The sequence below is a fragment of the Amphiprion ocellaris genome, chromosome 9 (assembly GCF_022539595.1).
Source record: "Amphiprion ocellaris isolate individual 3 ecotype Okinawa chromosome 9, ASM2253959v1, whole genome shotgun sequence".
NCBI lineage: Eukaryota > Metazoa > Chordata > Actinopteri > Pomacentridae > Amphiprion > Amphiprion ocellaris.
Window position 1 is genome coordinate 18,704,515 of NC_072774.1, and position 13,925 is coordinate 18,718,439.

At 35.4% G+C, this 13,925-nt stretch overlaps 1 protein-coding gene across 2 annotated transcripts; it reads left to right on the top strand.

Moving 5' to 3' along the window:
- Positions 1-4,337: 4,337 nt before the first annotated feature.
- LOC129347280 (B-cell receptor CD22-like) lies at positions 4,338-13,519 on the top strand. Of its 2 annotated transcripts, XM_055013820.1 has the most exons (10): positions 4,338-4,398; positions 5,241-5,296; positions 5,603-5,929; positions 6,090-6,401; positions 7,019-7,282; positions 8,255-8,518; positions 9,471-9,779; positions 10,737-10,815; positions 11,831-11,924; positions 12,008-13,519. In XM_055013820.1, the coding sequence occupies exons 2-10, from the start codon at positions 5,251-5,253 to the stop codon at positions 12,431-12,433; spliced, it is 2,121 nt and encodes a 706-aa protein (XP_054869795.1). In that variant the 5' UTR covers positions 4,338-4,398; positions 5,241-5,250; the 3' UTR covers positions 12,434-13,519. The 2 variants fall into 2 exon arrangements, with proteins under 2 accessions (XP_054869795.1, XP_054869794.1); XM_055013819.1 differs by lacking the exons at positions 7,019-7,282; positions 8,255-8,518.
- Positions 13,520-13,925: the final 406 nt, after the last annotated feature.

Below are 13,925 nucleotides of genomic sequence, written 5' to 3' on the forward strand. Positions count from 1 at the left end.
CAAAGTGTGACTTTTACTGAGAGGAGTGTTGATCGGTGGCAGGTGAGGCAGCCTCTGCTCTGGTTGGTGAACTTGCTGATGATTATTCAGCAGCTTACTAAGACAGGGAGAGAGGGGAAGGAGGAGCAGAGACTGCAGCCAATCAGGGGCTGGGGCAGGGATCCTGACATATTTTAAGAATTTCATCTGGAAATCTTTTGTAATGGCTAATTCTTTAACATTACAAGTGAAAACAAAAAGTCTGCTTTAGTAACTGTTATTTTTAAATAAAATATAGTCACACAAATTATTATTTCAGTTATTTTGTCAAAACTCAACTGAATCTCAAGATTCTTTTAGTCGTGAAAGCATATCTTTTACTCAGCTGAGAAAACTGAGGATAATAATTGCTTTTGACATGACCTGTTTCTAAACGTAAATGTATCCGTTAAATAAAATTGTTCAAATTGAAAGACTGTGACACAGTGCTGAAGTAACTGTGATCATGGAACCTTGGTACAAAGTTAACGTTGCCATAAAATCTCACTGCAGAAAACAATATTCAGCTCTCCAAAATTATAGTGGGAATATTATGCAAAGCAAAAGTACACTGCTTTTTTCTAAAATTACATTAATTTAACTATCATATTTTTAAACTATGTATTTCACGTTCAGAATTAGACAAAGCAACACTCAACAGTCTATAAAACACAATGGACTGACAGCTTGATGGTATTAAAAAGACAAAAATATCTCCCATTTCTGCAATGACAAACTGACAATTTTACCGTTAACTTCATGCTTTGTAAATATTATCATTAATCAACTATTTTTTTTATGACATATTAAACATCAGATTCTCAGTTGTGCAATATTGAAGAAATGATGACTCACATTTTTCATGAAGTCTACAGTGGAGTCAAGTTCTTCAGAAGTGAAGTTACATTTAAAGAATTACTTAAGACTAGACCTAAAAATGAGGAAGTCACAGGTATGTCACAATGAGTGTGAGAATGAGAGATAGTTGCTGCCAGAAATGGCTGTAAGCAAGATCACCTTTCCCCACGCTTAAAGTATTTGTATTTACTCTGTAATATTCCAAGAAGAATCTTTGACTTGACTGCATGCACCAAATGAATGACTGTACAGCTGTGAAGTATAAATAATTTTAAAAACTGATCATCAAAGATATGTATCCAAATGAAATTTCTACTCATGTCAGAGAAAGAGAGTTTATCACTCCAGTAAATTCTACCCTCATTCTTAATTAGTTTTAGTCTTTAATGTATATGAGATATAATCATTAGTCTTTGATGGTTTTAATCATTATTTTCTTTGACTCTGAAATTCTCAGATTTTACACATTTTATTGATTAATCCATGCCTAAACTGTGTTGCATTAATGTGAACACTGACCAAAAACTTTGGCTGCTTTGGCTGTTGAACTAAACTGTCTGGCTTCATTTGTTTCAACTAATTTAACATCTAAGAATAGAAAAAGCAGGTTTGAGTAAGTTAAGGTCATGTAAAATCATCTGCAAAGTCTGGAATAATCTGAAGTCCTGTTTGAACCTTCTTCAGTTGATTCCAGGTCAGTCTCCACACCTCTCCGCTGTCATTTTCACACCGTTTGATAAAGAAGGAAATTTATGGAAGTTATTCTCATTAGGGTTATCTGACAAATTGACACTAGGTGGGAGTGTGTTCAATAGTAAGTGTTAAATAGTAACTGAGCCAGAGACTGCACAGTTGCAACGTTTATGATATTTGCTAAATATAATCTGAAACACCGTATAATATTGAACAAATCCTATAAAGAAGCTGATATATAATCAAACCACAAACTAATATTGTAGGATATGTGTTTAAAAGATAGAAAATCAGGTACATTTGTTACTTGGTTTCCAGACATCCATAGTTTTTCTATCTGCCACAACATTAAAGCCTCTGGCAGGTCTACAAAGTGGATAACATTGGTTGTACTTTTCCACATTGCAATGCTCTGCTGGGAAATACTGGCTTCTGGAATTTTAATGTTTTTGGCAAATTTAATCTGTCTCTGTTGTTCAAGACACGCCTAAACAGCATGATATGTAAAGAAAAAACCTTGTGAAAGACTTTAGTGTTGCAGAGTTTAAGATTTCTGATTCAATTTCAGCATACAAATAGTTGTCATCTTCAAACTCAAACTTCCTTCTTATCTTTCTTTGTTGACCTTTGACTTGTAGAATTAAGAATCACTAAATCATCTGCGTTGACCTAAATATCTTTTATGAATGTTCCAACATTCACAATTCCAGTGCCACAATACTTCATCAGAGTACTTTCCGCTTATGTTTCCTGAAGCGATCATTCCCTGGTTGCTCTTCTTTATTCATTCCACTTCTGTCTTTCAGGTCTGCCTTTGTGCAAAACACCTTCACCTGAACCTCTACAGTGTCCACAGAGGCTCAGCTCAAACTCTGTATCATCCATCTGCTGGCTCTGTTCCACCAGCAGCAGTGTTGAGACTCCAGGGGAGATTCTGCCTGATCAGAGCAGCAACATTTTCATTAATAGATCTGGATTTGTGCCATATAATTTAAAAATGTGCTCTGACATCATGCTGCCATAAATCTGTCCAATGTCAGCCACTAACTACACCTCATACCTTTGTGTTTGGATTCATTTTGGATTCATTCCTCAAGCTGTTTCATTTCTTTACTTTGATATTGGGATGAACGCTGTTTGGTGAACAAACTTGGAGTGTTTCAAAACTTATGGAGAGCTTTATATTGCACTGGACATGCCAGGTATTTAATCTAGTATCAGTGATCCAAACTGTAAATGTTAGTGTTTACAACATCACAGGATACTGGAAAACACATTCACACATGATATATTATATCATTATAGTCTTCACATGGTTTCAGTGGGAGCTCTGCCAGAGAGACATCAGAAGAGTCCAATGGGTGAATTCATCTTTTAGAGAGGTGGTGCAGAGGTGCAGCACATACTTATTTATGGAAAACACTAAGCCACAATCTCAGTCACCTTTTTTATACATTGTATACATTGCTGTGAAAAAGTGTTTTCCCCCTACAGAAATCTTATATTTTTGCATATTTGTCACATGTAAATGTTTCAGATCATCAAACTAACTGTTATATAAGATGAAGACAACCCAAGAAAACACAAAAGGCAGCTTTTAGATGATGATTGCCTCCTTAGCTTCCAGTCTACCAAATGATCTAATTCATTTGGCAACTGGGTTCAGTCTCACTGGCTACACTCACATATGATTACTGCCAGGCTTGTTGAATCTAAACATTACTTAAATAGAAACTGTCTGGCATTGTGAAGTAGCAAAAGGGTCTCAGAAAGCAGCACACGATGCACGTTGAGTTGAGCTGGGCGACATTCCAACCGAAGGAGGACAGGATCTGTGGCCAAATGAAAAAAAGAAGAGTTTATGCAAGCTTATTTAAAGGCAGATAAATGTATCTGCAATTATACAAGAAAAGATGTAATTATTATCCAGTTTTTATATCAGATGTGTTTACAGATGGCTGCCACTAACAACCACTAACCACAACCATTTAACAAATAACAAACTGTAAACTACAACTACAGAGCCTATTATTCATCAATTCATTTTTGACCAGAGGGAGAAATTTATGTCAACACAGATGATTGTCATTCTACAAGTCAAAGTTAACCAAAGAAAGACAAGAGGGAATTTAGAAATTTTAGTTTTGTGGAGACTGATGTGGAATAAGCTGAAGAAATTTCAAACTGGATTTCAGATTGTTACAGACTTTGCAGATGATCTTAGATGGCTTAAACTTGTTCAAACCTGCTTTTTCTGTTTTAAGATTTTAAATTAGTTGAAGCAAGTTAAGCCAGACACAAAGCAGCCAAAGCTTTTTACTGTGTTTACATCAATGCAACACAGTTTAGAGAGAGATCTATCAACAAAATGTGTAAAATGTGACGTCAAAATAAAGTAAGACTAATGATTATATCTCATATAGATAAAAGACTAAAACTAATAAAGACTGAAAGTACATTTGTTGGAATGATCAACTGACTTACTCTGATATTAGTAGAAGTTTAATTGGTAACACATCTTTGATTATCTTTTTGAATCATTTACGCCTCACAGTTGTACAATCAATCATTTATTCTATGCAGCGAAGCCAAAAATTCTTCTGAGGACATTATTTCTGAGTAAATACAAACGTTTCTAGCATATTCAAGGTACCAACAAAAACAAAATGATCTTGTTTACAGCCATTTCTGGTAACTACTATTTCTCATTCTCATACTCTTTTTGGTATTTTTTTGACTTCCTCATTTTTAGGTCTAGTCTTAAGTGCTTCTTTGAAGTGCAACTTCACTTCTGAAGAATTTGACTTCCCTGCAGACCTAGTGCTAAATGTAAGTAATCATATCTTCAGTACTGTACAAATGAATACTAAAATTTAGATCAAGCAGAGTATAATTTTCTAGGAGTCCTTGAAATGCTTAAGATTAATGCTAAAATTGATAAAACCTGAAGTTGAATTTAAAATGGTTAGACTGTCTTTGCAAAGGGGGATATATTTTTGACATTTTGACACTTTCAAGCTGTCAGTCTCATATGTTTTATAGATTTTTGAGTATTTCCTTGACTAATCGGAAACATGAAACACATCCTAGATTAAAAATACAACAGTTAAATAAATGCCAATGTAAGTTTAACTTCCTGTTTTTGTTTTTAACTGACAGTTTATGTTCTGAACATTGTAATATAAAAGCCGCATGCTTTTTTACATAATAGTCCCACTAAAATTTTAAAGAGCTGATCTCTATCATTGATCTCTGCAGTGAGATTATATGGTAATATTAACTTTGCAATAATCATGGTCACAGTTGCTTCAGCACTGTCACATCGTAAATTTGCACTAATCAGTTTAACTGATACATTCACTGTTAGAAACAATTCATTGTAAAAAACAATGGTAATCCTTTGTTTCCTCACCTGAGTGAAAGATTTGTGATTTTGCAAATGAAAAAATGATTGAGATTCTGTTGAGGGTCTTGACAAAATTTGTGTGACCTTTCATTTTAATTCAAGTAAAAATCCCTGTAGCAGACCACTTTATTTTATTTGTCATGTTTACTTAGTAGTTATGTCTTTAAAATTCCACATTTAAACTGACTGAAGAAAGAAATGTACCAAAAAATGCAAACTGCTTCTTTTGTAAACTCTGTACTGTTTTACACTTGGCTTCCTCCAGACAAACAACGATGCTTGGAGCTTTGACTTTCCTGCTGATTGGCTCCTTGCCTCAGGGTGAGTTCAAGTCCATCAGTATCTGGGTATGGGTAAAGATTATTGAAAGTTATAAGATTAAAATGGTTCTAATTTAAAAGATTCATACTTTGGTATAACATCAAAACTACCAAAATCTGTGAGCAGTCCTCTCTCAAATATTTAATAGGAAAGTTTTTTTGTTTGTTAGTTTTTTGTTTTCGCAGGGTCTAACAAAAACTCTGAAATTATTAAACAATAATCATTTTGGAGAAAGGCAGCAGATCACTGAAACGACAATAATACTGTTTCCTTTCCTTCTGTAAACAGTTGTATTTTGTATTTCAGGTGTCCTGTGTGGAGATTGGAGGGTCATTGTGCCACAGAAAGTAGAAGTTGTGAAAGGATCCTGTGTGACCTTCCCCTGCTCCTTTGATGTACTTGATAACTTTAAACAACACCTAAATAACAGGTGTAAAGCAATATGGAAGAACGATAGCAATCCAAGGATTACTATAAGTCCAGCAATGACAGGAGACTTAACAAAGAAAGACTGCACCTCAACCTTCAATAATATGATTGCTAAAAACAGCCGTCAGTATTACTTCAGACTGGAGTGTCCAAATGATCTGAAATACAGTTTTGCAGATCGTCATGTGAATTTGGTCGTCACAGGTAGGTTCTTATATCCATATTCAGATCATTCAGAGACAAAATATGCTTGCAGATGTGCCTTGATCTAGATTTAAATTTACTGCATTTCACAAATCACAATAAAAATCTGAAAGAAAGTGTTGTTCATTCATAGTCTAATCTAAATGTACCTTCCAACCAGATGATCCTCCTGCACCAAACCTGACTCTGTCTCCTCTGGAGGTGAAGGAGGGATCCTCAGTGAGTCTGACATGCTCTGCTCCAGCTCCCTGTCAGACTCTTCCTCCAACTCTGACATGGACCCCCAGTCTGGGTGACGTTCAAGAGCAACTGCAGGAGAATGTGGACAAAACTAAAGTCAAGAGGTCTGTCCTGACCTTCACTGCTTCTCACCTCCATCATGGACAGATTATCTCCTGCACTGTGGTCTACAAGAAACAAGATGGCAGCAGAGATGCATCTGAAAGCAGAAGTTTAACAGCTGCTGTTTCCTGTGAGTCAATTTATCCACTGATAAAACCTGAACATTAACATTAACCAAACCAGATCCACTGACTTAGTAACAGTTATTGAATGACTTTATTATTCCATTACAAGAAAGACAATAGTCAGCAATTTTAATATTCATATTAATCTATTAATCATGGCACATTTTTCCTGTTCTGAAAAAATGAGGAAATGTTACACTTCAAAACAGTTTAATCTAATGTTTTTGGCAGTTGATAGTGCATTAGACCATACAGGTTATTTGGGAATAAATGCATTTAAAACACTGAGGTCACTTCAACCAGCAGTTATTTATTCTACAAGGCTACAGATGATCATGCAGTTGGACGTCTGAGCAACAGGCAAGTAGTTGTTCAGTGTATGCATTAAACTTGTCTGTTTTACACATCCTGACTAGACAGTAACTTCAAGATTGAAATCATCAACCCTCAAATTTCTATACTATACATTCAGAATAGTTAAACAATTGGGCAAATCCATACTTTTTCTGTTAGTACCTTCAATCTGTGGTTGACACAATCTCCAAATATTAGGCCTCGTGATAAAGAATGTAACACCCAATTATATACCAATAATGTGCATGTTTCATTGCTGATTTTTCAGATTCCCCTAAAGACACCACAGTGTCAGTCAGTCCCTCTGGTCCAGTCCAACAGAGCAGTAATGTGACTCTGACATGCACAAGTAATGCAAACCCAGCAGTAAGGAGCTTCACCTGGTACAGAGATGATGGAAGCCAGGAGACTGTCATTGGAACTGAAGCCGTTTTAATCATTCAAGCATCTAAAGTCAGTCGGCCATTTTTCTGTGAGGCTGCAAATGATGTTGGAGTTGGACATTCTGACCTGAGACAGATAGATGTTCAATGTATGTATCACATAACTTAAAACACTTATGTTTCAGAAGTCATAATTTAACAGACATTTCTCCCCTATAATCTAGCTATTCAATTTCTCATTTAAGCAAGCTTTTTAAAAGAATCTATTTCTGGTTCCTTTAATTATTTATTTACCTTCTCTCAAATTGTTGGCAGGGGAACAATAAATAATTATATCAATTTGAAAGAATATCTACATCCATGACAATCTTATCATAAAAAATTCATCTGAAATGTGGAAATGCTAGTGACCATACATCTACTAGGGATTTATACTCAGGCTGTCATCAGTCCCTCATATAAATATGTCACACTTAATCATATCGGGGTTTGGACATTTTTTTAAAATTGTGCAGCAAAAAATACAGTGATTGAAAGAATTAACTTGCACCAGAAACACTAGTATTACTTGCTACTGGTATTTTATATTTTTTCAGGACAACTTCCTTGAATATGTTAGTAGACCAACCATCACAGATGATCTTAATAAATCAATCCCACTAATAAAATGCATCTCAAACCAATCATACCTAAACAATCAGACAAAAAGAAGAAGATCCTCAAAATACATAATTGATTACAATATTTATCAGTAACAAAACTCCCAGTTGCACATCAGCTTGAACAGATTGCATGAGATCAAAAAATGAATCAGACATGCAGTAGAAATGCCAAGACAGCAGGAAGGAACTACACCTGCCACAGAGCTACTAAAGGTCAGGATACTTTAAAACTGATATGTTTTAAATAATTTACACATCTAAAATTAACTGTTCTTTTTTATGCCAATTTGAAAATAGGCATAGAGCTGGGCATTTAGTCATCAGTAACACATACATGTTTTTTTCCTGTTAGCAGCTTCAATAAGTGGTTGACACAATCCAAATATTAGGCCTAATGATAAAGAATGTAACACCCAGTTATATACCAATAATGTGCATGTTTCATTGCTGATTTTTCAGATTCCCCTAAAGACACCACAGTGTCAGTCAGTCCCTCTGGTCCAGTCCAACAGAGCAGTAATGTGACTCTGACATGCACAAGTAATGCAAACCCAGCAGTAAGGAGCTTCACCTGGTACAGAGATGATGGAAGCCAGGAGACTGTCATTGGAACCAAAGCCGTTTTAAACATTCAAGCATCTGAAGTCAGTCGGCCATTTTTCTGTGAGGCTGCAAATGATGTTGGAGTTGGACGTTCTGACCTGAGTCAGATAGATGTTCAGTGTATGTATCACATAACTAAAAACACTTATGTTTAAGAAGTCACAATGATGTTGTAACCAGCTTGTTTTTTTTTTTTTTTAAATTTCTATGATCTAGTTGTTTTTTTTAGTCATTTAAACAATAAGAGATAAATGAAAACTGACTTACATCACAAAAAGAGAAAGAACTTCAAAATTCTAAATAAAATACCTGTCAGAAAAATCAATGACACATTAGCTTGAACATTCAATTCAATTCTGTTTTTTATATATTGTGCCAATTCACAACATATTTTATCTCATAGTACTTAACTTAGTAAGGTGAAGACCATACAGATTTTAAACAGAGAACCCAACAATCCAACGTTGCATTTGGATCCCCTATGAATAAGCAATCGTCAACAATGGGAAGGAACCAACCAACCAAAAATATTTACAAGTCATCCAGGCCTTTATGTCTCCAAGATATGCCTGAAGTTTGACTAACTGACTGGTTTCATTTCATTTGGCTTTACAGATAACTACAACGGGGTGTCATCTGCCAAACTAATACTGTTGCCTTAGGGAAACATGTACAAAATAAATAGTACTGGTCCTGACACAGAACCTTGTGGAACTCTGATATTAGTGGAAGAATCATCATTAACATGAATAAAATTGAATCCTCCTGTTAGATATTATTTAAACCAGTTAAGTGCATTTTTTTAAAAATCCCAATGACATGTTCCAGTGTCTGTGATAAGATGTTGTGATGTTAACATACTGCATCAGATTACTAAGTAAGTAGTCAGTCAAAAACAGAGAGAAAGATTTTAAAGCAGGTATGTTTTATTGACTTAGATGTCTAACATTAACAATTCTTTTTTATGCCAACTTGAAAATGAGCATCGAGCTGGGCGTTCAGTCATCCGTATTTTCAAAACTGTTATTTTGTCAGTACATCTTTTTCTATTAAATTTTTCCTTTGATTGCAGTTCCTCCACAGATCCTGCCGTCATCTGATTGCACCACAACTGCAGGCCAGATCAACTGTTCCTGTGAGACTGTGGGAAATCCTTTTCCCACTTTACACTGGTCTTTGGATGGTCAGCCTGTCAGTCAGTCTGACAAGTTTGTGATCAGCAGTGAGCGTCTAAATAATCACAAAGGTCTGAGGAGCTTCATCACTGTGACTCAACCACAAGAGATTGATTGTTTCATCTTGATCTGCCACAGCTTCAACTCTCATGGATTTGCCAGTCAACAATTCTACCCTGAGCATCAAGCATGTGCTGAAAGTCAAGGTCTGTTTTCTGTTTCTTGTAATAGTTAGCTGGAAGCTGGCAGTTACCTCACAATAACTTTTATGTTTCATCACAATAAGTTTAGCAATCATTCTGACTTATAGGAAATGCAAATATTATTGCGAGGTAAACTCACTGTGTCGCAATAACCTGGTAGTCCAGACAAAATTACCACTCGTCCTAAAGCAGGAAATGTATCATTTTTAGAGTGTATTCTACCTCATTCTGAGAAATAATATATACGACCATTTGATTTTTGCATTTCAAGAGTCTCCTACGATATTATTGTTTATTAATGGCCACTGCCTTTAACTTTGTTAATGCCCATGTCGCAGTCTTAACTTGACAACAAGATCTTGGAGCCACTGGCCTGTTTTGTATGTTACAAGCACCACTGTATAAACCCAAGTCTGTCTGTTCAGAAGGTGGATGGTGCAACTGAATAAATATCACTGTAACTCTTGGATGTGTTGAAACACCACTTCCTGCCATCTATGACATTGTCACTGAAATGATTTACAGCTATTTTTCTTTAGACATGCTGTCGACTATAAGGCTTGCTATACACTGACTAACCACAAGATTAAGACCACTATCAGATGAAGGAAATATCATTGAATATCTTACTAAAATGAAGCCTGTTCAGGGGTATATTAAGCAGCAAGAGATCAGTCAGTTCTTGAAGTGTTGGAAGCAGGGAAAATTGGCAATGTGTCTTTGACAAGGTCCACACTGTGATTTCTAGACAGAGCGTCCCCATAATGGCAGGTCTTGTGAGGTGTTCCTAGTATGCATTACTCTCATATACAGTACCTCTGCAGTGATTTAAGAAAAAGGCATTTTTAGGTATTGATAACAAAAAGACAAGAAGTCAAAACATTTGTGGGCTATCCATACTTCTTCCAGAAATCTAGATCTAAATTTTACCTTTTCTTAATTTTCAATTTTGTGTTCCAGATCAAATGCTGTTGCCACTTTTCATTACCACATCTGCCATTTTACTTGCACTTGTGTGTGTTCTGCTATGTGTTATCAGGTAAGTTAACAACTGGTGAGACACTAAATGAAGACAATCCCATCATTTTTTTGAGCCATCTTAGTATATTGAGCAGGTTCTGTCCTAAAGCAACAAGTTAATTGCACCTTTACCCTAACCCAACTGCAAAGTCAACATTCATTAACATCATTTAGTGGACAGACAGAACAATGTAGAGAATTTAAAAAAAATTTTGACTTTTAATTCATCATTGGCATCACTGGTGAAGGATTTTAGGATTCATATCAATGACAACTATCCATCAGTATCCTACAGACAGTGACGATGAAAAGTATTCCCCTTCCCTTGGAAGTTTTCCCCTTTTATTGCTTTCAGTATTGAATCAAAGTCTATAAAATTTGACTTTGTTGACAAGAATTTACAAAAAAAAATTCTTTCATGTCAAAGTGAAAACAGAGTTCTACAAAGTGATGTTAATCAATACAAAAAAACCCCACTTAAACTTAATTATGGTTGATGGTCAGTCACTTATTTACAACCAAGATGAACTAAACACAAATGACCAGTCATCTGATTCATTAATTAAGGTACAAAAGCTGAACCCTGTTATACACATACAGGAAAAATTGGCAAAGTTAAAACTTAAAGCTGACCATTTTATTTGCAAATAAGTCCAAATTACTACCAACAAAGCAGCTGTGAGCAAAGCAACACCAGGCAAAGCATCCACCATTATCTGCCACTATTGCGCCAGGTAACACTAAGTGAAGTGTGCCCTCAGTTTCACAAAGAGAGAAGGTTCAGATGACAACTATCTTCACTTTATAATATGGCGACCTAATAAAGAAGTTAGAATACGAGCCCTCTTACACCTGGCAGAACTACTTATTCTACTTTTATCTCAGTTTCAATTTTGACATGAAATAGTCATTTTTCGTAAAAATTTTAGCATTCTCTGTGATTTCATCCTGTGGACAAACAAATGAACGGTGAGAAAACCAAGTGTGAATCAAATAAACTCATTTTTTGCTGCATGTTCTTCTATACTTTTCAGGATTCTGAAGAACCGCCAAAACCCTAACAGTCACCTCACAGGTGAAATCAGCCGAGTCGCTACGAGCCAACATCTGATAAGAGAGGCAAATGGGGTACTCTAAGAGTTTTACAATTCAGGCAATTAAACAAGATTAGTACAGTACCTGTTTTGATGATGTTTTCTGTTTGATTGTAGGTACCTAACACAACAGAAGACAATATTTATGCCAACACCGAAAGCCTGAGACAACCACATACTGCCAACCTTCCAACTGTTACTGAGCCAAATGGCACCACTGTGCCAAACTCTGGGCCAAACAATGCAGAAGGAGTAGGTAAAAGCTCAGAGAAGAATGATGAGGAGAGCAATGTCATTTACTCTACTGTGTCTTGGAAGAGCAAGAACAAGAAGGGAGCAGATTCTGCAAACATGAATCCATCTGGTGGTTCCTATCTGGACCAAGAGAAGTCAATGGTGGGGGGTGTTGGCAGAAATTTTATGAGCAATGCACTGGAGATGGGAAACCTGTATGATGAAGTGGGGCCTAGAAATGTGAGGAAGGAAGCAGAGTGTGAATATGCTCAGGTTACATTTAAGGGGAAGAGTTCAAGCAAAAAATAGATGATGTTTTGCACTGTGGAAACATCTGTCTTGCTCTCTTATGTGTATGTTTTTGGTGTAATTAAGCAAATGTACAGAATTTTGGCCTGTCTTGTACAAATGTTTGGAGGAAACTGCAATAGCAGAAACATTCTGTCAGTAACGTTGTTTTAAATGACAGTCTGACTGATATTATATTATTTGTTCATAGAACTGAAAGTTTTTATTTCAAACATATACTGGATCCACATATTGGCTCTTACTGATTACTAATAATTTGTATCGGCCCTGAAAGAAATGTATCATCTGATTTCTAGTTTTTAAAGATTTTGTCTGATTTAGTTGTTTTTTGTTTTGTTTTTTGATGAAGAACAATTTCATCACATTGTAAATACACAATCATTTTAATGAAGATGAACAATTTTCACAATTTCCACTGTCAATGCAAAATAATATGAAATGCTTTATATTTACATATGCTTTTTTTTAATGCTGATGGTTACATGTAAAAATCTCATGGTATTTTACACTTATTTGCTAGTTTAGTATAAGCTGTTTAATGCATTAATTTTAACATTTGTTTATGTGGAAAGTGCAGTTGTTGAAATTATATTGTGGAAGAGAGTCAGGGGATGCAGAAAATACCTTTTCCCCCAAAAAAATAACAGTCTCTAGAGTATTTCCTCATGTTTTAACTTTTAACAGTTTCGAGCATAATTATCAATCGTGTTATGTAAGAAGAGAGTTATTTATCTGTCTTATCTAAGCTATCTATGTCATAAATATAAGCTTAAATGTATATTTTTTTCAATAAATAATTTTTTATTTTTTATTTTTAGCAAATACTCGCTTACATTTAGCATTGTGTGGTTGGTATTCATTGACATACACAGACTGGTTATGAGGTTGAGCTGCTGGCAAGTGCACTAACTGTGTGAGTAACTTTCATGGATGTGTTATCTCCTTGCTTTTGTGATTTCTGATGTTCCATACCTCTGTGTTTCTGTAGCAGAGGTGACATAGCCCCATTAGGTGGCTGATGTGATCAGCATACAGTAATTCAACGATGCTATTTCCCACCACTTAATTAAATGTATGCTTGCAAGATGAAAAAAAATCTAATTTACTGATTACTATAAACTACATTTTTTGTTGTTGTTGAACACATTATTTTTAGAGTGTAGTGCATAGTTTTGCATTTTCTGTTGTTCCTAGTAATCCATATGTTACTTGATTCACCATCAGTCAACCTGATGTTAAATTTGAGGACCTCATTTAAATGTTTATTTGTCTAACCTATAGTGATATAGAGGCAATTTTCTCTATTCTTTAGCTAATTTGTCATGTTTATCTGTATCTCATGCTCCGTCTACACAGAAAACTTAGCATTAGGAGCATATTATCAAAGTAGTTGAGGCAGCTCTTGTGTGACACTTCTGCACCAGTACATCCAGGAGAATTAGTGCTGGTTTTCAAGACAAAGCATTGTCACACCTGATATTGGTTTGATTTG